Raw genomic sequence first — 26,655 nt, forward strand, 5'->3', positions numbered from 1 at the left:
GTGTCTCCGGAAGGTGGTGATTGACTCCGCTGTCCTGGCGTCGTGAGGGAGCTTGTTCCACCATTGGGGTGCCAGAGCAGCGAACAGTTTTGACTGGCCTGAGCGGGAACTGTGCTTCCTCAGAGGTAGGGAGGTGAGCAGGCCAGAGGTGGATGAACGGAGTGCCCTTGTTTGGGTGTAGGGCCTGATCAGAGCCTGAAGGTACGGAGGTGCCGTTCCCCTCACAGCTCCGTAGGCAAGCACCATGGTCTTGTAGCGGATGCGGGCTTCGACTGGAAGCCAGTGGAGAGAGCGGAGGAGCGGGGTGACGTGAGAGAACTTGGGAAGGTTGAACACCAGACGGGCTGCGGCGTTCTGGATGAGTTGTAGGGGTTTAATGGCACAGGTAGGGAGCCCAGCCAACAGCGAGTTGCAGTAATCCAGACGGGAGATGACAAGTGCCTGGATTAGGACCTGCGCCGCTTCCTGTGTGAGGCAGGGTCGTACTCTGCGAATGTTGTAGAGCATGAACCTACAGGATCGGGTCACCGCCTTGATGTTAGTGGAGAACGACAGGGTGTTGTCCAGGGTCACGCCGAGGCTCTTAGCACTCTGGGAGGAGGAGGCACTCAGTGGACCATACTACTGTGTGCCTCATGATAAGATGTAGACCATACTACTGAGGTAGAGTAACTCATTATTAGATGTAAACCATACTACTGAGGTAGAGTACCTCATTATAAGATGTAGACCATACTACTGAGTGCCTCATGATAAGATGTAGACCATACTACTGAGGTAGAGTGCCTCATGATTAGATGTAGAATATACTACTGAGGTAGAGTACCTCATGATTAGATGTAGACCATACTACTGAGGTAGATGATTAGATGTTGACCATACTACTGAGGTAGATGATTAGATGTAGACTATACTACTGAGGTAGAGTACCTCATGATAAGATGTAGACCATACTACTGAGGTAGATGATTAGATGTTGACCATACTACTGAGGTAGATGATTAGATGTAGACCATACTACTGAGGTAGATGATTAGATGTAGACTATACTACTGACTACCTCATGATAAGATGTAGACCACCAAGAGAGTTTTCATCTACAGTATATTTTTCGTAGTTGTCTATTTACCATCTACTGTATATTCTTCTGTTTACCACCACAAACCGATGCTCCACGAAGACCGCTTGACCTAGTTTTTACCAGCATGTGAAATGTGCAACCAGAGGAAAATAAACTCTAGACCACCGGTATTCCACACACAGAGACACATACAAAGCTCTCACACGCTCTCCATTTGTCAAATCTGACCACAATTCTATCCTCCTGATTCCTTCTTACAAGCAACAGAAGCAGGAAGCACCAGTTACTCGCTAAATACAGAAGTGGTCAGATGACACAGATGCTAAACTACAGGACTGTTTTGCTAGCACAGACTGGAATATGTTAAGAGGAGTACACCACCTCAGTCACTGGCTTCATCAATAAGTGACCGTACGTACATATCCCAACCAGAAGCCATGGATTACAGGCAACATCCTCAATGAGCTAAAGGGTAGAACTGCCGCTTTCAAGGAGTCGGACACTAATCCAAATCCTTCTAAAAAATCCCACCACAGTCTCAAACAGAATCATCAAACAGGCAAAGTGTCAATACAGGACTAAGATTGAATCCTACAACATGCACTGACCAACTGGCAACTGTCTTCACTGACATTTTCAACATCTCCCTGACTGACTTTTATTTATTTATTTATTTAACTAGGCAAGTCAGTTACGAACATATTCTTCTTTTCAACGACGGCCTAGGAACAGTGGGTTAACTGCCATATTCAGGGGCAGAACAACATATTTTTTTTAGCTCGGGGATTCGATCTTGCAACCTTTCGGTTATTAGTCAGACGCTCAAACCACTAGGCTACTTGCTGCCCCGGAGTCTGTAATACCTACATGCTTCAAGCAGACCACCATAGTCCCTGTGCCCAAGAACACTAAGGTAACCTGCCTAAATGACTATCGACCCGTAGCACTAACGTCTGTAGCCATGAAGTGCTTTGAAAGGCTGGTCATGACTCACAGCAACACCGTCATCCCATAAACCCTAGACCCACTCCAATTTGCATACCGTCGATTCACAGATGATGCGATCTCTATTGCACTCCACACTGCTTTTTCCCACCTGGGCAAAAGGAACACCTATGTGAGAATGCTGTTCTTTTTTTTGTATATAATATTTCCGCCACTATGACCGAAAACAGCTTCTGGACATCAGAACAGCGATCACTAACCTCGATTTGGATGAAGATTTCTACGTCATTGAGTTGGCAGTTGTGGATGTACTGATCATTCCGGACCAGGCCCAAATCCCCTGGACTCGAAAGAGTAAGAGACTGTGCAAGAGAGGCAAACTAGGGGGCTCCCTGACGAGACTACATTGACAAGCAAATAAAGCTCACAGACAGATGGCGTGACATTCTCCTGTAGAATTCTCTGATACAGAGCAGAATTCATGGTTCCTTCTATTAAGGCAAGTCGTCCAGGTCCTGAGGCAGTAAAGCATCCCCAAACCATCACACTACCACCACCATGCTTGACCATTGGTATGTTCTTACTATGGAATGCAGTGGTTGGTTTTCGCCAGACATAATGGGACCCATCTCGTCCCAAAAGTTGACTCAGGTACCTGGATGATCATCAAGACTGGAAGAATGTTCTATGGACAGATGAGTCAGAAGAATGTTCTATGGACAGATGAGTCAAAAGTATGACTTTTTGGATGACGGTTCAATGCTTATGTGTTTTATACTTTAAAAACACTTAGCTGCTCTAAGACACCTTTGATACTTTTAAAACCTTTGTTTCCGGGACCACGGTGTTAGTGCCGTTTTTAAGACGCGGTGTTCGGCTGGATTTTTGCCATCCCCTGGAGCTAGCATTAGCAGGCTAGCTTCGACTATCTAGATTACATGGCTGTAACCGGCAAAGCTTGGCTCACGTTACGGTTGTCTCTTGTAGCCGGGACAGCAGTTTCTGACCTGAGCATAAACATGTCAGACTCCTCTGTTTTGGAGTCGGATTCTGAGGCGGACAGCAAAGCCATAAAATGTCAGACCTGTGATATGTTCATTATAGTCAAAGAGGAAGAGGAACTGACAGCGCCATGCCTCAAAGGAGAAGGTCCTAAGAAAACATCTGGCTAAGGACACTTCAAGATTGCATGCTTTTTTTTTGATTCAACAATTCTAAATGACTGAGGGGGAAATCCAGGGTGCTCTATGAGACTGGGCTCATCTGCAGTAGATACTGAGGGTACTACCTTGGTCCACTTTCCCATATTAACATATCTCACCGACGAGAATTGGAAATCTACTATGTTTCGCTCTACTCCATCGAAAGTAAAGTGGAGTTGGAATAATCCTCCTCTCCTATTTCTAACGCATCCTCCCTCTCCCCTCTCATCTGGACTTGTGGCTGTCTAACTGTTTTTCTTCTCTGAGCCGCATGACTTTACCGGGGCCCTCCGATGACTCCACCCCCCGAGTCCTTCCAACTCAACCTCTGGTCCTGGATTACCGAGTCAGTCATTATCTGGATTGTCCCACAGGCCAAGCCCCACAGACCCACCACCACAGACCAATGCCCCACAGACCAATGCCCCACAGGCCCACCACCATCCAGGGTCACTGACTCCGAGCAACCTGGGAATCCATGACCTCCTCCTCCCAGGGTGGCCATTGTCTGTGACGTGTTAGAGGCAAAGACTTTCTGATTTCCTGGAGTGTGAAATTACCCGGGAGCTTACGGTACTGCTTTCCTGGAGTGTGGCATTACCCGGGAGCTTACGGTACTGCTTTCCTGGAGTGTGGCATTACCCGGGAGCTTACAGCACTGCTTCCCTGGAGTGTGGCATTACCCGGGAGCTTACAGCACTGCTTTCCTGGAGTGTGAAATTACCCGGGAGCTTACGGTACTGCTTTCCTGGAGCGTGGCATTACCTGGGAGCTTACGGTACTACTTTCCAGGAGCTAGGCATTACCTGGGAGCTTACGGTACTGCTTTCCTGGAGCAAGGGAGCATGGTATTACCCGGGAGCTTACGGTACTGCTTTCCTGGAGCGTGGCATTACCTGGGAGCTTACGGTACTACTTTCCAGGAGCTAGGCATTACCTGGGAGCTTACGGTACTGCTTTCCTGGAGCAAGGGAGCATGGTATTACCCGGGAGCTTATGGTACTGCTTTCCACGAGCTTGGCATTACCTGGGAGCTTACGGTACTGCTTTCCTGGAGCAAGGGAGCGTGGTATTACCCGGGAGCTTACAGTACTGCTTTCCTGGAGCAAGAGATTGTGGCATTACCCGGGAGCTTACAGCACTGCTTTCCTGGAGTGTGACATTACCCGGGAGCTTACGGTACTGCTTTCCTGGAACGTGGCATTACCCGGGAGCTTACGGTACTGCTTTCCTGGAGTGTGGCATTACCCGGGAGCTTACAGTACTGCTTTCCTGGCGAAGGGAGTGTTGCATTACCCGGGAGCTTAATGTACTAACAACATCAGGCTGAGGCAATGTTTGGAGCGGAGACGGGAATTCCTTATGGACAGGCTAGTAAATACTGGCAAACGGAAGATCTTTTCTGGCCCTACACACGATCGTAAAGTTGATCGTTTTTCCCAGCTATTTTTGTTGGACTCTTGGATGAAGTCGAAACTCTTCCCCCGAAAGAGCATTGGATTTTATTGACAATTTCAACTTATTTTGGGAACGTCCTCAGTTCTTAAAAAGGGACAGCTTGCAACCAAACAGGAGAGGAGCTATAATGCAATTCAACCACTCAAAACCCTCCCACTTGCTGGCCAACAGAGTTTTCATTCAATAGGGTTTTCAGCACATTTATTTTAGGCCATCCCATTAAATACAGTGTACCATCTAAGTTTAGTCCAGGACCAGGCCTGATCTCTGTCTGGGAAACCATCTCTGGGCGTTTCAGTTCTATTGGACCTTCAGGTGGTATGAAAAGGTTCAGGTATGGGTACAGTCAGATTCTCACTACGTAGGGAGTATAAGTGCTAACTCTAAGGAACAGTAAGAGGGATCTTTCTCATCTGAAACCCAGAGAAATGAATGATCAATGTGCATATATTAATTTCCCAAAGATCATAGTAACCATGAAAGTTCATTTTAAATCTGGTGCAGTTCAGTACACACAGAGCTCTGTTCCAAGTCATTTATCATTCTTGACATACCTCCAATTTATCAGGCTTGGGTTTGAGGTTTCTGTATTGTTCTGCCAAGAATTCCTCCTGAGTCTGTGAGAACATCAGACAGAGAGAGAGGAGAGAGAGAAGATTTGATGCTTGGATGAACCTTAAGATGCCATGAGGAGAAAAAAGAGAGAGAGAGAGATAGTGATGAGGGGGGTGGAGAGAGAGGGAGAGAGAGAGAGAGAGAGAAGAGGGGGTGGAGAGAGAGCGAGGGAGAGAGAGAGAGAGAGAGAAGAGGGGGTGGAGAGCGAGGGAGAGAGAGAGAAGAGGGAGTGGAGAGAGAGAGAGAGAGAGAGAAGCATCTGGATGTGTTTGTCTCAGTCCTTGATGTTCTAACATCACATCAAAACCTTTGCAGAATAACATCCTATGTTCACGTTTTCTTTTATGAGCCAAAACATGAGGTGCCCTAAATGAAAGCATGAAGACAGACAGAGACAGTCAGACAGACAGATCAACCGTAAATGTAGAGATACAGATTAAAGTAGAGTGTCTCTGACAGGACTTTACAAAATAGAAATATCACATTATGAGTTGGATCATTAGTCAGAAACTGTCATGACTCCCGCCGAGGGTCGACCCCTCTCCTTGTTCGGGCGGCGTTCGGCGGTCGACGTCACCGGCTTACTAGTTGCCACCGATCGATGTTTCACTGTTCGTTTGGTTTTTTGTCTTTATTGTGTACACCTGTTTTTGATTTTCCCTAATTCTGTTCATTATTTAAACCTCTGCATTTCCTGTTTGTCTTGTCGGTGATTGCTTCCTGTTTTGTGTGGTCGGAGGTGTTTCTCCGCAATATGTATTTTCCTAGGAGAAGATTTATTGATTTTTCAAGTAAACACGTTTGTTTACATTGATCCCTGCACCTGACTCCTCTACTTCTCCTAAAGATAATCATTACAGAAACTTTGGAAGTTGGTTGCAAGTGTCTTGGAGTAGGGTATGATATCTGTAGTATGCTGTGGTTAGAGTCTTATGGCAGGGTATGATATCTGTAGTATGCTGTGGTTAGTGTCTTATGGCAGGGTATGATATCTGCAGTATGCTGTGGTTAGTGTCTTATGGCAGGGTATGATATCTGCAGTATGCTGTGGTTAGTGTCTTATGGCAGGGTATGAAATATGTAGTATGCTGTGGTTAGTGTCTTATGGCAGGGTATGGTATATGTAGTATGCTGTCTTGGAGTATTTGTATTTGTATTTATTATGGATCCCCATTAGTTCCTGCCAAGGCAGCAGCTACTCTTCCTGGGGTTTATTATGGATCCCCATTAGTTCCTGCCAAGGCAGAAGCTACTCTTCCTGGGGTCCAGCTACACTAAAGTACAGTTAAAGATATGGTAAATAGGAGTGGCAATATCATCCGCTATTATCGTCAGTAATTTTCCATCCAAGTTGTCAGACCCCGGTGGCTTATCATTATTGATAGACAACAATATATATTTTTTAATCTCTTTCACACTCACTTTACGGAATTCAAAAGTACAATTCTTGTCTTTCATAATTTGGTCAGATATACTTGAGGTGTAGTGTCAGTGTTTGTTGCTGGCATGTCATGCCTAAGTTTGCTTATATTGCCAATGAAAAAAATCATTAAAGAATTTGGCAATATCAGTGGGTTTAGTGATGAATCTGCATCTGATTCAATGAATGATGGAGCCGAGTTGGCTTTTTTCCCCAAAATTTCATTTAAGATGCTCCAAAGATTTTTTATCATTCTTTATCTTTGTTTAATAGTTTATTTTTATTTAGTTTAGTCAAATGATTTCTTAATTTGCAGTACAGTGGGGGAAAAAAGTATTTGATCCCCTGCTGATTTTGTACGTTTGCCCACTGACAAAGAAATGATCAGTCTATAATTTTAATGGTAGGTTTATTTGAACAGTGAGAGACAGAATGACAACAACAAAAAAATCCAGAAAAACACATGTCAAAAATGTTATGAATTGATTTGCATTTTAATGAGGGAAATAAGTATTTGACCCCTCTGCAAAACATGACTTAGTACTTGGTGGCAATCACAGAGGTCAGACGTTTCTTGTAGTTGGCCACCAGGTTTGCACACATCTCAGGAGGGATTTTGTCCCACTCCTCTTTGCAGATCTTCTCCAAGTCATTAAGGTTTCTTCTCCAAGTCATTAAGGTTTCGAGGCTGACGTTTGGCAACTCGAACCTTCAGTTCCCTCCACAGATTTTCTATGGGATTAAAGTCTGGAGACTGGCTAGGCCACTCCAGGACCTTCATGTGCTTCTTCTTGAGCCACTCCTTTGTTGCCTTGGCCGTGTGTTTTGAGTCATTGTCATGCTGGAATACCCATCCACGACCCAATGCCCTGGCTGAGGGAAGGATGCTCTCACCCAAGATTTGACGGTACATGGCCCCGTCCATTGTCCCTTTGATGCGGTGAAGTTGTCCTGTCCCCTTAGCAGAAAAACACCTCCAAAGCATAATGTTTCCACCTCCATGTTTGACGGTGGAGATGGTGTTCTTGGGGTCATAGGCAGCATTCCTCCTCCTCCAAATACGGCGAGTTGAGTTGATGTCAAAGAGCTCCATTTTGGTCTCATCTGACCACAACACTTTCACCAGTTGTCCTCTGAGTCATTCAGATGTTCATTGGCAAACTTCAGACGGGCATGTATATGTATTCTTGAGCAGGGGGACCTTGCGGGCGCTGCAGGATTTCAGCCCTTCACGGCGTAGTGTGTTACCAATTGTTTTCTTGGTGACTATGGTCCAAGCTGCCTTGAGATCATTGACAAGATCCTCCCGTGTAGTTCTGGGCTGATTCCTCACCGTTCTCATGATCATTGCAACTCCACGAGGTGAGATCTTGCATGGAGCCCCAGGCCGAGGGATATTGACAGTTCTTTTGTGTTTCTTTCATTTGCGAATAATTGCACCAAATGTTGTCATCTTCTCACCAAGCTGCTTGGCGATGGTCTTGTAGCCCATTCCAGCCTTGTGTAGGTCTACAATCTTGTCTCTGACATCCTTGGAGAGCTCTTTGGTCTTGGCCATGGTGGAGAGTTCGGAATCTGATTGATTGATTCTGTGGACAGGTGTCTTTTTTACAGGTAACAAGCTGCGGTTAGGAGCACTCCCTTTAAGAGTGTGACACCTGGGAGCCAGAAATCTTTCTGATTGAGAGGGGTCAAATACTTATTTCCCTCATTAAAATGCAAATCAATTTATAAAATTTCTGACATGCGTTTTTCTGGATATTTTTGATGTTATTCTGTCTCTCACTGTTCAAATAAACCTACCATTAAAATTATAGACTGATCCTTTCTTTGTCAGTGGGCAAATGTACAAAATCAGTAGGGGATCAAATACTTTTTTCCCCCCACTGTATGTTTGCCAATCAGACTTATTTGCCATACCTTTTGCCTCATCCCTCTCAACCATACCATTTTTCAAATCCTCATCAATCCAAGGGGATTTAAGAGTTTTTTTTAATAGTTATTTTCATAATGGGTGTGTGCTTATTAGTAACTGAAATAAGCAATTTCATAAATGTGTCAAGTACAGCGTCTGGTTGCTCCTCATTACTCACTATATTAGTTCCAGCCTTTGGAACTTTGGTTTTCCTAGATATGGCTACTACATTGTGATCACTACATCCTATGGATTTGGATACTGCTTTAAAGCACGTTTATGCGGTATTATTAAAGATATGATCAATACATGTTGATGATTTCATTCCTGTGACGTTCACACCTACCCTGGTAGGTTGACTGACAAAATGATCCAGGTTGCAGTCACTGGTTACAGTTTGAAGTTGTTTCCTAGTCAATATTAAAATCACCCAGAAAATATACTTCAGTTGATATTTTATATAACCTTTATTTAAATAGGAAAGTCAGTTAAGAACAAATTATTATTTACAATGACGGCCTACCAAAAGGCCTCCTGCGGGGACGGGGGCTGGAATTACATTATTAAGGATTAAAAATTAAAAATAAATAAAATATGAATATAGGATAAAACACACATCACGACAGGAGAGACAACACAATAATACATAAAGAGAGACCTAAGACAACAACACAGCAAGGCAGCAACACATGGCAACACAACATCACAACAACATGGTAGCAGCACAAAACATGGTACATACATTATTGGGCAGAGACAACAGCACAAAGGGCAAGAAGGTAGAGACAACAATACGTCACACAAAGCAGGCACAACTGTCAATAAGAGTGTCCATGATTTAGTCTTTGAATGAAGAGATGGAGATAAAACTGTCCAGTTTGAGTGTTTGTTGCAGCTCGTTCCAGTCGCTAGCTGCAGCGAACTGAAAAGAGGAGCGACCCAGGGATGTGTTTGCTTTGGGGACCTTTAACAGAATGTGACTGGCAGAACGGGTGTTGTATGTGGAGGATGAGGGCTGCAGTAGATATCTCAGATAGGGGTGAGTGAGGCCTAAGAGGGTATTATAAATAAGCATCAACCAGTAGGTCTTGCGACAGGTATACAGAGATAACCAGTTTACAGAGGAGTATAGAGTGCAGTGATGTGTCCTATAAGGAGCATTGGTGGCAAATCTGATGGCCGAATGGTAAAGAACATCTAGCCGCTCGAGAGCACCCTTACCTGCAGATCTATAAATTATGTCTCCGTAATCTAGCATGGGTAGGATGGTCATCTGAATCAGGGTTAGTTTGGCAGCTGGGGTGAAAGAGATGATAGGGGCAGCAACCTTAAAGATAAAGGATCTAAACCATCTGACCCCAAATGTTTTTTTTTGGTTCAAGTTTAAGGAGCTCCTTTAGCACCTCAGACTCAGTGACTGCCTGCAGGGAGAAACTTTGTAGCGGGGCAGGGGGAAAAGAGGGAGAAGCATCGGGGATAGTCGCATTAGAAGGGGTGGGAGATGAGGAAATGTTGGACGTGCAAGGAGGCATGGCTGAGTCAAATAGGAATCCTGGCTTAATGAAGGGGTGATTAAAGAGCTCAGCTATGTGCTTGTTGTCAGTAACAACCACATCATCAACGTTAAGGGACATGAGGAGGCAGCTGTGAGGAGGAGGGTTTATTCTCCAGGTATTTAACTGTTTTCCAGAACTTCTTGGGGTTGGACCTACAGATGCTTCTCCCTCTTTGTCCCCTTTTTTTCCTCGCACAAAGGTTCTTAACCTGTCTCTCCTTTCTGGGGAGGTTCCCATTGCTTGGAAGGCAGCCACCTGCTCCTTAACGTTGAACCAGGGGCTGAACCTGTTTTTAATTATCTTTTTCTTTATGGGGTGTGTTTGTTAACAATACCCCTGAAAATATCAATAAAAGAGGTCCAAGTGTCTTCAACAATCAAGCTGATTCTATACCATTTTACAGAGGGGATCAATCTGATTCTATACCATTTTACAGAGGGGATCAAGCTGATTCTATACCATTTTACAGAGGGGATCGAGCTGATTCTATACCATTTTACAGAGGGGATCAAGCTGATTCTATACCATTTTACAGAGGGGATCAAGCTGATTCTATACCATTTTACAGAGGGGATCAAGCTGATTCTATACCATTTTACAGAGGGGATCAAGCTGATTCTATACCATTTTACAGAGGGGATCAAGCTGATTCTATACCATTTAACAGAGGGGATCAAGCTGATTCTATACCATTTCACAGAGGGGATCAAGCTGATTCTATACCATTTTACAGAGGGGATCAAGCTGATTCTATACCATTTAACAGAGGGGATCAAGCTGATTCTATACCATTTAACAGAGGGGATCAAGCTGATTCTATACCATTTAACAGAGGGGATCAATCTGATTCTATACCATTTAACAGAGGGGATCAAGCTGATTCTATACCATTTTACAGAGGGGATCAAGCTGATTCTATACCATTTTACAGAGGGGATCAAGCTGATTCTATACCATTTTACAGAGGGGATCAAGCTGATTCTATACCATTTTACAGAGGGGATCAAGCTGATTCTATACCATTTAACAGAGGGGATCAAGCTGATTCTATACCATTTAACAGAGGGGATCAAGCTGATTCTATACCATTTAACAGAGGGGATCAAGCTGATTCTATACCATTTAACAGAGGGGATCAAGCTGATTCTATACCATTTAACAGAGGGGATCAAGCTGATTCTATACCATTTTACAGAGGGGATCAAGCTGATTCTATACCATTTAACAGAGGGGATCAAGCTGATTCTATACCATTTAACAGAGGGGATCAAGCTGATTCTATACCATTTAACAGAGGGGATCAAGCTGATCATATACCATTTTACAGAGGGGATCAAGCTGATTCTATACCATTTTACAGAGGGGATCAAGCTGATTCTATACCATTTTACAGAGGGGATCAAGCTGATTCTATACCATTTTACAGAGGGGATCAAGCTGATTCTATACCATTTTACAGAGGGGATCAAGCTGATTCTATACCATTTTACAGAGGCCAGTTCATGAAGGAAGTCATTTCACTGAGCAGCCACTACAAACACAGGCTGTAAAACAGTGATCATTAACATTACATCATCAAACAGGTCATTACAGAAAACACCAGACTGAAACCTATCAGGATTATTTGTGAGGATAACACCACAGAGAGTAGCCTTTTCTGGGTGTTTGGAGTCATACCTTGTGGGATTGGTAATAATCTGATAAAGATTTAGGGAGTGCCATTGCTTTAGGACTTGGTCAGGGGGTTTAAGCATGTCCCAGTTTAGGTCACCTAGCAGGACAAATTCAGACTTAGTGTAAGGGGCCAGGAGAGAATTTAGGGCAGGTAGGGTACAGGCCAGTGCTGATGGAGGACGATAGCACCCAGGAAGAGTCAACAAAGAGCTATTTGAAAGTGTAATACTTAAAACCTGCAAATCAAATTGTTTGGGGACAGACTTGGTGGAGACAACCGAGCACTGAAGGTGATCCTTGGTAAAGATTGCCGCTCCACCACCTTTGGAAGATCTGTCTGAAAAAGGTTATAACCAGAAAGGTTAACATCAGTATTCAAAACACTCTTCCTTAACACTGTCTCAGTAATGACCAACACATCTGGATTGGAGCTGTGAACCCACACTTTCCATTGATCCATTTTAGGTAATAAGCTTTTAGAGTTAACCAGCAGAAAACCCAGGCTTTTACGAGAGCAGAAATCAGTGAAGCAGATATCAGAGCACAAAGTCAGAATTGGTGCCAGCAACAGTAGATGTGCCAGGGTGTAAATGCACATTTCCAGATATCATCAACAGTAATACAATCAGGGCACGGCAGAGGACAGGGAGAGCACCAGATGGCAACAAGATCAGATTGTACAGAAATGTCATCAGGTAACATGAATACAAAGCCGGCGGTGGTTAGAATAGGATGGGAGGCCAAAAGTCTGTGTAACCAATAGACAGTCAGAGTCCCGAGTGTGGAAACAAACATAGTCTGTCCCACGGTTGGGTAAAGAAAGTTCGTAGTCAACAAAGTATGAAGGAGTCATGAGGCAAATAGCAAAATGAACAAGAAAAATAAAATACACTACCGTTCAAAAGTTTGGGGTCACTTAGAAATTAGCTTGTTTTCCATGAAAACATACATGAAATGAGTTGCAAAATGAATAAGAAATACATTTTTATCAAATTAATAGGAAATATAGTCAAGACGTTGACAAGGTTATAAATAATGATATTTTATTTAAATAATATTTGTGTCCTTCAAACTTTGCTTTTGTCAAAGAATCCTCCATTTGCAACAATTACAGCCTTGCAGACCTTTGGCATTCTAGTTGTCAATTTGTTGAGGTAATCTGAAGAGATTTCACCCCAAGCTGCTCCCACAACAGCTCAATAGGGTTGAGATCCGGTGACTGTGCTGGCCACTCCATTATAGACAGAATACCAGCTGACTGCTTCTTCCCTAAATACTTCTTGCATACAGTGGCTTGCGAAAGTATTGAACCCCTTTGGCATTTTTCCTATTTTGTTGCCTTACAACCTGGAATTAAAATAGATTTTTGGGGGGGGTTGTATCATTTGATTTACACAACATGCCAACCACTTTGAAGATACAAAATATATTTTTTTGTGAAACAAAGAAATAATAAAAAAATAATAATAACTTGAACGTGCATAACTATTCACCCCCCCAAAGTCAATACTTTGTAGAGCCACTTTTTGCAGCATTTACAGCTACAAGTCTCTTGGGGTATGTCTCTATAAGCTTGGCACATCTAGCCACTGGGATTTTTGCTCATTCTTCAAGGCAAAACTGCTCCAGCTCCTTCAAGTTGGATGGGTTCCGCTGGTGTACAGCAATCTTTAAGTCATACCACAGATTCTCAATTGGTTTGAGGTTTGGGCTTTGACTAGGCCATTCCAAGACATTTAAATGTTTCCCCTTAAACCAATCAGGTGTTGTTTTAGCAGTACACTTAGGATCATTGTCCTGAAGGTGAACCTCTGTCCCAGTCTCAAATCTCAGGCAAGACTGAAACAGGTTTCCCCTCAAGAATTTCCCTATATTTAGCGCCACCCATCATTCCTTCAATTCTGACCAGTTTCCCTGTCCCTGCTGATGAAAAACATCCCAACAGCATGATGCTGCCACCATGCTTCACTGTGGGGATGATGTTCTCGGGGTGATGAGAGGTGTTGGGTTTGCTCCAGACATAGCGTTTATCTTGATGGCCAAAAAGCTCAGTTTTAGTCTAATCTGACCAGAGTATCTTGTTCCATATGTTTGGGGAGTCTCCCACATCCCTTTTGGCGAACACCAAACATGCTTGCTTCTTTTTTTCTTTAAGCAATGGCTTTTTTCTGGCCACTCTTCCGTAAAGCCCAGCTCTGTCGAGTGTACGGCTTAAAGGGGTCCTATGGACAGATCTCCGCTGTGGAGCTTTGCAGCTCCTTCAAGGTTATCCTTGGTCTCTTTGTTGCCTCTCTGGTTAATGCCCTCCTTGCCTGGTCCGTGAGTTTTGGTGGGCGGCCCTCTCTTGGCAGGTTTGTTGTGGTGCCATATTCTTTCCATTTTTTAATAATGGATTTAATGGCGCTCTGTGGGATGTTCAAAGTTCCGGATATTTTTTTAGAACCCAACCCTGATCTGTACTTCTCCACTACTTTGTCCCTGACCAGTTTGGAGAGACTTCCTTGGTCTTCATGTTGCCCCTTGCTTAGTGGTGTTGTAGACTCTGGGGCCTTTCAGAAAAGGTATATGTATATATATATATATATATATGAGATCATATAACAGATCATGTGAGACTTAAATAAAGTCCACCTGTGTGCAATCTAACTAATTACGTGACTTCTGAAGGTAATTAGTTGCACCAGGTCTTATTTAAGGGCTTCATAGCAAAGGGAATACATATGCATGCATCACTTCTCCATTTTGATTTTTTATACGTTTTTGAAACAAGTTATCTTTTCATTTCACTTCACCAATTTGGACTATTTTTGTGTATGTCCATTACATGAAATCCAAACTAAAATCTATTTAAATTACAGGTTGTAATGATACAAAATAGGAAAAACGCCAAGGGGGATGAATACATTTGCAAGGCACTGTAGTTTGGAGCTGTGCTTTGGGTCATTGTCCTGTTGTAGGATGAAATTGGCTCCAGTTAAGCGCCGTCCACAGGGTAGGGCATGGCGTTGCAAAATGGAGTGATAGCCTTCCTTCTTCAAGATCCCTTTTACCCTGTACAAATCTCCCACTTTACCAGCACCAAAGCAGCCCCAGACCATCACATTGGCTCCACCATGATGACAGATGCATCAAGCACTCCTCCAGCATCTTTTCATTTTTTCTGCGTCTCACGAATGGTCTTCTTTGTGATCCGAACACCTCAAACTTAGATTCGTCTGTCCATAACACTTTTTTCCAACCATCGTCTGTTATTTTGCCCATCTTAATCTTTTATTTTTATAGGCCAGTCTGAGATATGGCTTTTTCTTTGCAACTCTGCCTAGAAGGCCAGCATCCCGGAGTCGCCTCTTCACTGTTGACGTTGAGAATGGTGTTTTGAAGGTACTATTTAATGAAGCTGCCAGTTGAGGACTTGTGAGGCGTCTGTTTCTCAAACTAGACACTCTAATGTACTTGTCCTCTTGCTCAGTTGTGCACCGGGGCCTCCCACTCCTCTTTCTATTCTGGTTAGAGCCAGTTTGCTCTGTTCTGTGAAGGGAGTAGTACAAGGCGTTGTACAAGATCTTCAGTTTCTTGGCAATTTCTCGCATGGAATAGCCTTCATTTCTTAGAACAAGAATAGACTGACGAGTTTCAGAAGAAAGTTATTTGTTTCTGGCCATTTTGAGCCTGTAATTGAACCAACAAATGCTGATGCTCCAGATACTCAACTAGTCTTATTGCCTCTAATCAGAACAACAGTTTTCAGCTGTGCTAACATAATTGCAAAACGGTTTTCTAATGATCAATTAGCCTTTTAAAATGATGAACTTGGATTAGCTAACACAACGTGCCATTGGAACACAGGAGTGATGGTTGCTGATAATGGGCCTCTGTACGCCTATGTAGATACTCCATTAAAACTCAGCTGTTTCCAGCTACAATAGTCATTTACAACATTAACAATGTCTACACTGTATTTCTGATCAATTTGATGTTATTTTAATGGACAATTTTTTTTGCTTTTCTTTCAAAAACAAGGACATTTCTAAGTGACCCCAAACTTTTGAACGTTAGTGTGTATGGGGAATACAACAGAATGTAATATAAATATGGGGAATACAACAGGAGAATGCTCCCATGGCGAACGAACTCTGTGCAACACCGGCCAGTCAGAAGACAAGACGTAATGCACAACTTTTGTTATACTACTGTGTATAAAAGTACCATGTGGGTAAAATGTATATGAAACAAAAAAAAAAGAATTATCTTGAAAGTAAGTTTGTTAGAATTCAAAAATAATTTCTGATTGAAGAAAAGGTGTGAGAAACAGGTTGAATCCAATAAGGTCATGAATGGCTGAAAACAATAAGGTGATGAATGGCTGAATACAATAAGGTCATGAATGGCTGAACACAATAAGGTTATGAATGGCTGAAAACAATAAGGTCATGAATGGCTGAAAACAATAAGGTTATGAATGGCTGAAAACAATAAGGCGATGAATGGCTGAATACAATGAGGTGATGAATGGCTGAAAACAATAAGGTTATGAATGGCTGAAAACAATAAGGCCATGAATGGCTGAATACAATGAGGTGATGAATGGCTGAAAACAATAAGGTCATGAATGGCTGAATGGCTGAAAACAATAAGGTGATGAATGGCTGAATACAATAAGGTGATGAATGATGTCTGCTAAATGCCATTATTATATTCATATACTACAAAGTTTAACCATCAGAATCATCCCTAAAGCTTCTCCCATAATCATATTCCTCTTAGCTTATTATACAATTATAATATTATATATATATATATATATATATATATATATATAAGGTGATATATATATATACACACACACACACTTATGCAAAAATATGTATTCTATTTTAGTGAGCCATTTACTTTATGTTCATATTATTATCTTTTAGTGTTTCTTATTGTTGCATCGTCATGAAGGAACCTGCAAGTAAGCATTTCTTTGGACAATGTAGTGTATACCGTGCGTACCCCGTACATAGGACAAAAACTTTAAACATGGACCGACAATATAATGAATATATCACTGCTTTCTAACAAGTGCAGGAACCTTAAACCAAATATTTCAACAAAGTCTTAAGATCAGGAGGATTCTGAATGTGGTGCCGGAGCGTAGCAGATCACATCAGGGATGTGCTCCAAATGGCGCCCTATTCCCTATTTAGTGCACTACTTTTAATCAGGGCACGTTGGAGCTCTGGTCAAAAGTAGTGGACTATACAAGGAATAGGATGCCATATGGGATGTAATCCAGATTTCCCAATCTGAATAAGAATTACGTTTTGGAATGTTGCTAATCATTTTAATTTATTCATTAACCAATACCAATCATATTATATTATTCTCTCATTAATTAATTAACCAATACCAATCATATTATCTTATTCTCTCATTAATTAATTAACCAATACCAATCATATTATTCTCGAATTAATTATTAATTATTTTAAAAAAATCATTTTCACATTGTTATAATGAACTTTAAACCCTCTGCCAAACACTCATACAACATGTAAAACTCTTCCAATATTATCAACATCCAATGAAGCAAATGTCTGTAAAGTCCTACTAAGTTACCTTACAGCCCCTTGGCCAAAGTAGCGCCCTAAATAATAGGGTGTTAGGACACGACCCATGAGTTATCCCTGGCCAACCCATGTAATTAGACCAGGTAATACCATGAGTTATCCCTGGCCAACCCAGGTAATACCATGAGTTATCCCTGGCCAACCCATGTAATTAGACCAGGTAATACCATGAGTTATCCCTGGCCAACCCAGGTAATACCACGAGTTATCCCTGGCCAACCCATGTAATTAGACCAGGTAATACCATGAGTTATCCCTGGCCAACCCAGGTAATACCACGAGTTATCCCTGGCCAACCCATGTAATTAGACCAGGTAATACCATGAGTTATCCCTGGCCAACCCATGTAATTAGACCAGGTAATACCATGAGTTATCCCTGGCCAACCCAGGTAATACCATGAGTTATCCCTGGCCAACCCAGGTAATACCACGAGTTATCCCTGGCCAACCCAGGTAATACCATGAGTTATCCCTGGCCAACCCAGGTAATACCACGAGTTATCCCTGGCCAACCCAGGTAATACCACGAGTTATCCCTGGCCAACCCAGGTAATACCATGAGTTATCCCTGGCCAACCCAGGTAATACCATGAGTTATCCCTGGCCAACCCAGGTAATACCATGAGTTATCCCTGGCCAACCCAGGTAATACCATGAGTTATCCCTGGCCAACCCAGGTAATACCATGAGTTATCCCTGGCCAACCCATGTAATTAGACCAGGTAATACCATGAGTTATCCCTGGCCAACCCAGGTAATACCATGAGTTATCCCTGGCCAACCCAGGTAATACCATGAGTTATCCCTGGCCAACCCAGGTAATACCATGAGTTATCCCTGGCCAACCCAGGTAATACCATGAGTTATCCCTGGCCAACCCATGTAATACCATGAGTTATCCCTGGCCAACCCAGGTAATACCATGAGTTATCCCTGGCCAACCCAGGTAATACCACGAGTTATCCCTGGCCAACCCATGTAATTAGACCAGGTAATACCATGAGTTATCCCTGGCCAACCCAGGTAATACCATGAGTTATCCCTGGCCAACCCAGGTAATACCATGAGTTATCCCTGGCCAACCCATGTAATACCATGAGTTATCCCTGGCCAACCCAGGTAATACCATGAGTTATCCCTGGCCAACCCAGGTAATACCACGAGTTATCCCTGGCCAACCCATGTAATTAGACCAGGTAATACCATGAGTTATCCCTGGCCAACCCAGGTAATACCATGAGTTATCCCTGGCCAACCCAGGTAATACCATGAGTTATCCCTGGCCAACCCAGGTAATACCATGAGTTATCCCTGGCCAACCCAGGTAATACCATGAGTTATCCCTGGCCAACCCAGGTAATACCACGAGTTATCCCTGGCCAACCCAGGTAATACCACGAGTTATCCCTGGCCAACCCAGGTAATACCATGAGTTATCCCTGGCCAACCCAGGTAATACCACGAGTTATCCCTGGCCAACCCAGGTAATACCACGAGTTATCCCTGGCCAACCCAGGTAATACCATGAGTTATCCCTGGCCAACCCAGGTAATACCATGAGTTATCCCTGGCCAACCCAGGTAATACCATGAGTTATCCCTGGCCAACCCAGGTAATACCACGAGTTATCCCTGGCCAACCCAGGTAATACCATGAGTTATCCCTGGCCAACCCATGTAATTAGACCAGGTAATACCATGAGTTATCCCTGGCCAACCCAGGTAATACCACGAGTTATCCCTGGCCAACCCAGGTAATACCATGAGTTATCCCTGGCCAACCCAGGTAATACCATGAGTTATCCCTGGCCAACCCATGTAATTAGACCAGGTAATACCATGAGTTATCCCTGGCCAACCCAGGTAATACCATGAGTTATCCCTGGCCAACCCAGGTAATACCATGAGTTATCCCTGGCCAACCCATGTAATACCATGAGTTATCCCTGGCCAACCCAGGTAATACCACGAGTTATCCCTGGCCAACCCAGGTAATACCACGAGTTATCCCTGGCCAACCCAGGTAATACCATGAGTTATCCCTGGCCAACCCAGGTAATACCATGAGTTATCCCTGGCCAACCCAGGTAATACCATGAGTTATCCCTGGCCAACCCAGGTAATACCACGAGTTATCCCTGGCCAACCCAGGTAATACCATGAGTTATCCCTGGCCAACCCATGTAATTAGACCAGGTAATACCATGAGTTATCCCTGGCCAACCCAGGTAATACCACGAGTTATCCCTGGCCAACCCAGGTAATACCATGAGTTATCCCTGGCCAACCCAGGTAATACCATGAGTTATCCCTGGCCAACCCATGTAATTAGACCAGGTAATACCATGAGTTATCCCTGGCCAACCCAGGTAATACCACGAGTTATCCCTGGCCAACCCAGGTAATACCATGAGTTATCCCTGGCCAACCCAGGTAATACCATGAGTTATCCCTGGCCAACCCATGTAATTAGACCAGGTAATACCATGAGTTATCCCTGGCCAACCCAGGTAATACCATGAGTTATCCCTGGCCAACCCATGTAATTAGACCAGGTAAAAGGCCCTTTTTTCATAGATTGGTCCTTCAAGTCAATATGAACTAGCGAATTAAAGTCAGTGGCATACTGGCCCCTTGGCCCAACGTAGTGCACTATATAAGTTTTACCTAAAATGGCTGCCATTTGGGTCATAGCCCAGGAGCCCAGGTGAAACTCTGGGCCAGTCAGACCTAACCCAACGTAGTGCACTATATAAGGAATTGGGTGCCATTTGGGTCATAGCCCAGGAGCCCAGGTGAAACTCTGGGCCAGTCAGACCTAACCCAACGTAGTGCACTATATAAGGAATTGGGTGCCATTTGGGTCATAGCCCAGGAGCCCAGGTGAAACTCTGGGCCAGTCAGACCTAACCCAACGTAGTGCACTATATAAGGAATTGGGTGCCTTTTGGGTCATAGCCCAGGAGCCCAGGTGAAACTCTGGGCCAGTCAGACCTAACCCAACGTAGTGCACTATATAAGGAATTGGGTGCCATTTGGGTCATAGCCCAGGAGCCCAGGTGAAACTCTGGGCCAGTCAGACCTAACCCAACATAGTGCACTATATAAGGAATTGGGTGCCATTTGGGTCATAGCCCAGGAGCCCAGGTGAAACTCTGGGCCAGTCAGACCTAACCCAACGTAGTGCACTATATAAGGAATCGGGTGCCATTTGGGTCATAGCCCAGGAGCCCAGGTGAAACTCTGGGCCAGTCAGACCTAACCCAACGTAGTGCACTATATAAGGAATTGGGTGCCATTTGGGTCATAGCCCAGGAGCCCAGGTGAAACTCTGGGCCAGTCAGACCTAACCCAGTTCCTGACCATCATCAATATTAGGGGGAAAAGGCCCTCTTTCTCCCTACATTGGTCTGATCCAGAAACTAATACATGAACCACAAAACTTAAGTCAATCTTAAAGTCCAATGTCTGAAGTCTCTACCATGTTCAGTGTTAGTATTAAACTACTGTCCACAGAATACTGTACATCTGTTTCAGACCAACCCCGTACCCCTACAGAATGTCTCAGACCAACCCCGTCTCAGACCAACCCGGTACCACTACAGAATGTCTCAGACCAACCCCGTACCACTACAGAATGTCTCAGACCAACCCCGTACCACTACAGAATGTCTCAGACCAACCCCGTACCACTACAGAATGTCTCAGACCAACCCCGTACCACTACAGAATGTCTCAGACCAACCCCGTACCCCTACAGAATGTCTCAGACCAACCCCGTACCCCTACAGAATGTCTCAGACCAACCCCGTACCACTACAGAATGTCTCAGACCAACCCCGTACCACTACAGAATGTCTCAGACCAACCCCGTACCACTACAGAATGTCTCAGACCAACCCCGTACCACTACAGAATGTCTCAGACCAACCCCGTACCACTACAGAATGTCTCAGACCAACCCCGTACCGCTACAGAATGTCTCAGACCAACCCCGTACCGCTACAGAATGTCTCAGACCAACCCCGTACCGCTACAGAATGTCTCAGACCAACCCCGTACCGCTACAGAATGTCTCAGACCAACCCCGTACCACTACAGAATGTCTCAGACCAACCCCGTACCGCTACAGAATGTCTCAGACATTTACATTTTAGTAATTTAGCAGAAACTGTTATCCAGAGATTTTTCACCTAGCTGGCTCGGGGATTCAAACCAGCGACCTTTTGATTACTGGCCCAACCACTTAACCACCCACCCAACCAATTACTGACTCTTAACCACTAGGCTACCTGACCAACCCTGTACCATTACCAAGCCCTGCCACAGTCACCTTGGGCATCAGTAAGATCGCGGGGAAGTCTGAAAAGGCACTCTAATCCCGAGCACAATAGGTTTCCAGGAGAAGCTCTGGGCCCTAAGATCCAACTCATGTTCAGTTCCAGTCAGATGGTGTTGGGTGCTGGTCCTGTCGACACAGAGGAAGGGGAGGAGTCAGAGCTGCTCATCATGAGGGAGACTCCGCCCACACACTCCTCTGTCACATCCCCATCCTCATTCCCTCCAATCAGGCCCTGGCGTCGCAGGTTGATGATGGAGTCAGCGATGATGCGAGCTGTCCTCTTCTGATATCCGCCAGACGTCACCATCAGGATGGGAATCCCTCTCCTTCGTGCTGCCCGGAAAACTATCTCATCCCTCTTTACTATGCCCTGGAAGAGAGGAGTATTTAAGCTTCAGTTTGAGTCTAGACAGCCTCTAAGAAAAACAGTTGAATAATTTGGTCTTTGTCATTTAATCTTAGTGTCCAATAACAACCCAAAGCAATGAGGATGAACAAATGCTGCATAACGTCATATTATGATAGAATCATTCCACAGCCAGTCCCCTGAGGGACTGGAGCTCTGTGTTTCTCTTCCTCTCTGCCCGCATGCTTCCCTTTCCCCTCCATTCACAGCCATTAACCCCAGAATTGCCAGGTGGGAAGGAGACATCTGGACAGTCCCCACAAACACACACCCTCCTCAGGGGGGACAGGTGGAGACATAACAATGAGGACAGCTGGTCTGGAGGTTTTAAAGAACAAGTGATGACCATCTCAGGGAATGGAAAGACTGACTCCTCTGCCAAACCTACCTGTGGTGAGATAGCCAGTCCCCTACCAACATTACCTGTGGTGAGATAGCCAGTCCCCTACCAGCCCTACCTGTGGTGAGATAGCCAGTCCTCTACCAACCCTACCTGTGGTGAGATAGCCAGTCCCCTACCAACCCTACCTGTGGTGAGATAGCCAGTCCTCTACCAACCCTACCTGTGGTGAGATAGCCAGTCCCCTACCAACCCTACCTGTGGTGAGATAGCCAGTCCCCTACCAGCCCTACCTGTGGTGAGATAGCCAGTCCCCTACCAACCCTACCTGTGGTGAGATAGCCAGTCCTCTACCAACCCTACCTGTGGTGAGATAGCCAGTCCTCTACCAACCCTACCTGTGGTGAGATAGCCAGTCCCCTACCAATCCTACCTGTGGTGAGATAGCCAGTCCTCTACTAACCCTACCTGTGGTGAGATAGCCAGTCCTCTACCAACCCTACCTGTGGTGAGATAGCCAGTCCCCTACCAACCCCTACCTGTGGTGAGATAGCCAGTCCTCTACCAACCCTACCTGTGGTGAGATAGCCAGTCCTCTAACAACCCTACCTGTGGTGAGATAGCCAGTCCTCTACCAACCCTACCTGTGGTGAGATAGCCAGTCCCTTACCAACCCTACCTGTGGTGAGATAGCCAGTCCCTTACCAACCCTACCTGTGGTGAGATAGCCAGTCCCTTACCAACCCTACCTGTGGTGAGATAGCCAGTCCCCTACAACATTACCTGTGGTGAGATAGCCAGTCCCCTACCAACCCTACCTGTGGTGAGATAGCCAGTCCCTTACCAACCCTACCTGTGGTGAGATAGCCAGTCCTCTACCAACCCTACCTGTGGTGAGATAGCCAGTCCTCTACCAACCCTACCTGTGGTGAGATAGCCAGTCCTCTACCAACCCTACCTGTGGTGAGATAGCCAGTCCTCTACCAACCCTACCTGTGGTGAGATAGCCAGTCCTCTACCAACCCTACCTGTGGTGAGATAGCCAGTCCCCTACTAACCCTACCTGTGGTGAGATAGCCAGTCCCCTACCAATCCTACCTGTGGTGAGATAGCCAGTCCTCTACTAACCCTACCTGTGGTGAGATAGCCAGTCCTCTACCAACCCTACCTGTGGTGAGATAGCCAGTCCCCTACCAACCCTACCTGTGGTGAGATAGCCAGTCCTCTACCAACCCTACCTGTGGTGAGATAGCCAGTCCTCTAACAACCCTACCTGTGGTGAGATAGCCAGTCCTCTACCAACCCTACCTGTGGTGAGATAGCCAGTCCCTTACCAACCCTACCTGTGGTGAGATAGCCAGTCCCTTACCAACCCTACCTGTGGTGAGATAGCCAGTCCCTTACCAACCCTACCTGTGGTGAGATAGCCAGTCCCCTACAACATTACCTGTGGTGAGATAGCCAGTCCCCTACCAACCCTACCTGTGGTGAGATAGCCAGTCCCTTACCAACCCTACCTGTGGTGAGATAGCCAGTCCTCTACCAACCCTACCTGTGGTGAGATAGCCAGTCCTCTACCAACCCTACCTGTGGTGAGATAGCCAGTCCTCTACCAACCCTACCTGTGGTGAGATAGCCAGTCCCCTACCAACATTACCTGTGGTGAGATAGCCAGTCCTCTACCAACCCTACCTGTGGTGAGATAGCCAGTCCCCTACCAACCCTACCTGTGGTGAGATAGCCAGTCCCCTACCAACATTACCTGTGGTGAGATAGCCAGTCCCCTACCAACCCTACCTGTGGTGAGATAGCCAGTCCCCTACCAACCCTACCTGTGGTGAGATAGCCAGTCCCCTACCAACCCTACCTGTGGTGAGATAGCCAGTCCCCTACCAACCCTACCTGTGGTGAGATAGCCAGCCCTCCCAGGGGGTCTCCGTCCAGGATGTCTGTCCCGGCGTTGTATACTATGATGTCAGGCCGGACCTCATTGAGAGCACCCTCCGTGTGGAGCTCTACCTTCCCGAGGTACTCATCATCCTCCGTCCCCCAGTCCAGCTCCACCTGACGCTTTATGGCTCCTGAGAGAGACATAGACAGACAGGTAGAGAGACAGGTAGACAGACAGGTAGAGAGACAGGTAGAGAGACGGGTAGACAGACAGGTAGTGAGACAGGTAGACAGACAGGTAGTGAGACAGGTAGAGAGACAGGTAGACAGACACGTAGACAGACAGGTAGAGAGACAGGTAGAGAGACAGGTAGACAGACACGTAGACAGACAGGTAGAGAGACAGGTAGAGAGACAGGTAGACAGACAGGTAGTGAGACAGGTAGACAGACAGGTAGTGAGACAGGTAGAGAGACAGGTAGACAGACAGGTAGAGAGACAGGTAGACAGACAGGTAGAGAGACAGGTAGAGAGACAGGTAGACAGACAGGTAGAGAGACAGGTAGAGAGACAGGTAGACAGACAGGTAGAGAGACAGGTAGACAGACAGGTAGAGAGACAGGTAGAGAGACAGGTAGAGAGACAGGTAGACAGACAGGTAGAGAGACAGGTAGACAGACAGGTAGAGAGACAGGTAGACAGACAGGTAGAGAGACAGGTAGAGAGACAGGTAGAGAGACAGGTAGAGAGACAGGTAGAGAGACAGGTAGACAGACAGGTAGACAGACAGGTCCTTCGTTCCCCCAGTGCCTTACATTTAATCGCCCCGGGAAACACAACAATGTACTATTGCATTCGGAAAGTATTGTACTCAGACCCCCTGCTATGAGATTCGAAATTGAGCTGGTGCATCCTGTTTCCATTGATAGAACCCATAGAACCCAAGTCATTTCATGCCTGTTATGAATTAAACTATTTTACATTTGTTTTGAAAGTACAACAGAATAATGAGACACTGATTAAACCTCCTGAAATAATCAACTGTACAGGTCCAACACACACACACACACACAACCACACACACACACACACACACACACACTTATTGCACCGACACACACACACACACATACACACACTTTTCCAGCAGGTATGGAGAGGGTTTGTTTGATAGGGACAGAATGTTATGTCTTCAGGTAGAGGAAGAGTCAGAGAACACCGTTATGTCTTCAGGTAGAGGGGTAGAGAGTCAGAGAACACCGTTATGTCGTCAGGTAGAGGGGTAGAGAGTCAGAGAACACCGTTATGTCTTCAGGTAGAGGAAGAGTCAGAGAACACCGTTATGTCTTGAGGAAGAGGAAGAGTCAGAGAACACCGTTATGTCTTCAGGTAGAGGAAGAGTCAGAGAACACCGTTATGTCTTCAGGTAGAGGAAGAGTCAGAGAACACCGTTATGTCTTCAGGAAGAGTCAGAGAACACCGTTATGTCTTCAGGAAGAGGAAGAGTCAGAGAACACCGTTATGTCTTCAGGTAGAGGAAGAGTCAGAGAACACCGTTATGTCTTCAGGTAGAGGAAGAGTCAGAGAACACCGTTATGTCTTCAGGTAGAGGGGTAGAGAGTCAGAGAACACCGTTATGTCTTCAGGTAGAGGAAGAGTCAGAGAACACCGTTATGTCGTCAGGTAGAGGGGTAGAGAGTCAGAGAAGAGAAATCTCTTTAGGCAGCAGTGTGGGACAGGTCAGAGTGGGACAGGTCAGAGTGGGACAGGTCAGAGTGGGACAGGTCAGAGTGGGACAGGTCAGAGTGGGACAGGTCAGAGTCTGCCCCCTGTGGGACACAACAATCAAACCACTATTCTATACAGCAACACACTATAAGAATAATATCAAACTACTATTGATTTCATAGTCCAGTGGCCTCAAAAACACAATATCCAATTTAGTACCCCAAAAAAATAAAATGGAGATCATTTTCAGGTGCCTTACTCTTAGGGTATCCATCTCCAGGGTAGATGTATCGGTTGTAGAGGGTTAGGGGGTCATAGGTTAGAGGTATCTTACTCTTAGGGTATCCATCTCCAGGGTAGATGTATCGGTTGTAGAGGGTTAGGGGTCATAGGTTAGAGGTATCTTACTCTTAGGGTATCCATCTCCAGGGTAGATGTATCGGTTGTAGAGGGTTAGGGGGTCATAGGTT

General features: G+C 45.1%; 1 protein-coding gene across 3 annotated transcripts in view; it reads right to left on the minus strand.

The window, feature by feature from the left end:
* Window positions 1–15,662: 15,662 nt before the first annotated feature.
* Window positions 15,663–26,655, minus strand: part of hdac11 (histone deacetylase 11) — a 69,704-nt gene continuing 58,711 nt past the window's right edge. The window contains exons 9-11 of one of the 3 annotated variants that reach the window (XR_006761320.1): window positions 24,470–24,648; window positions 20,826–22,191; window positions 15,663–20,649 (exon numbers count right to left, since the gene is read on the minus strand). Coding sequence is in view for 1 of the 3 variants with exons in the window: in XM_045705380.1 (XP_045561336.1) it covers window positions 21,925–22,191; window positions 24,470–24,648 (446 nt within the window). In the remaining 2 variants the exon portion in view is untranslated. Of the gene's footprint in view, window positions 22,192–24,469; window positions 24,649–26,655 lie in introns of all 3 variants that reach the window. The other 2 variants (XR_006761319.1, XM_045705380.1) reach the window with 2 other exon arrangements.

Source organism: Salmo salar, chromosome ssa22 (genome assembly GCF_905237065.1).
Source record: "Salmo salar chromosome ssa22, Ssal_v3.1, whole genome shotgun sequence".
Classification (NCBI taxonomy): domain Eukaryota; kingdom Metazoa; phylum Chordata; class Actinopteri; order Salmoniformes; family Salmonidae; genus Salmo; species Salmo salar.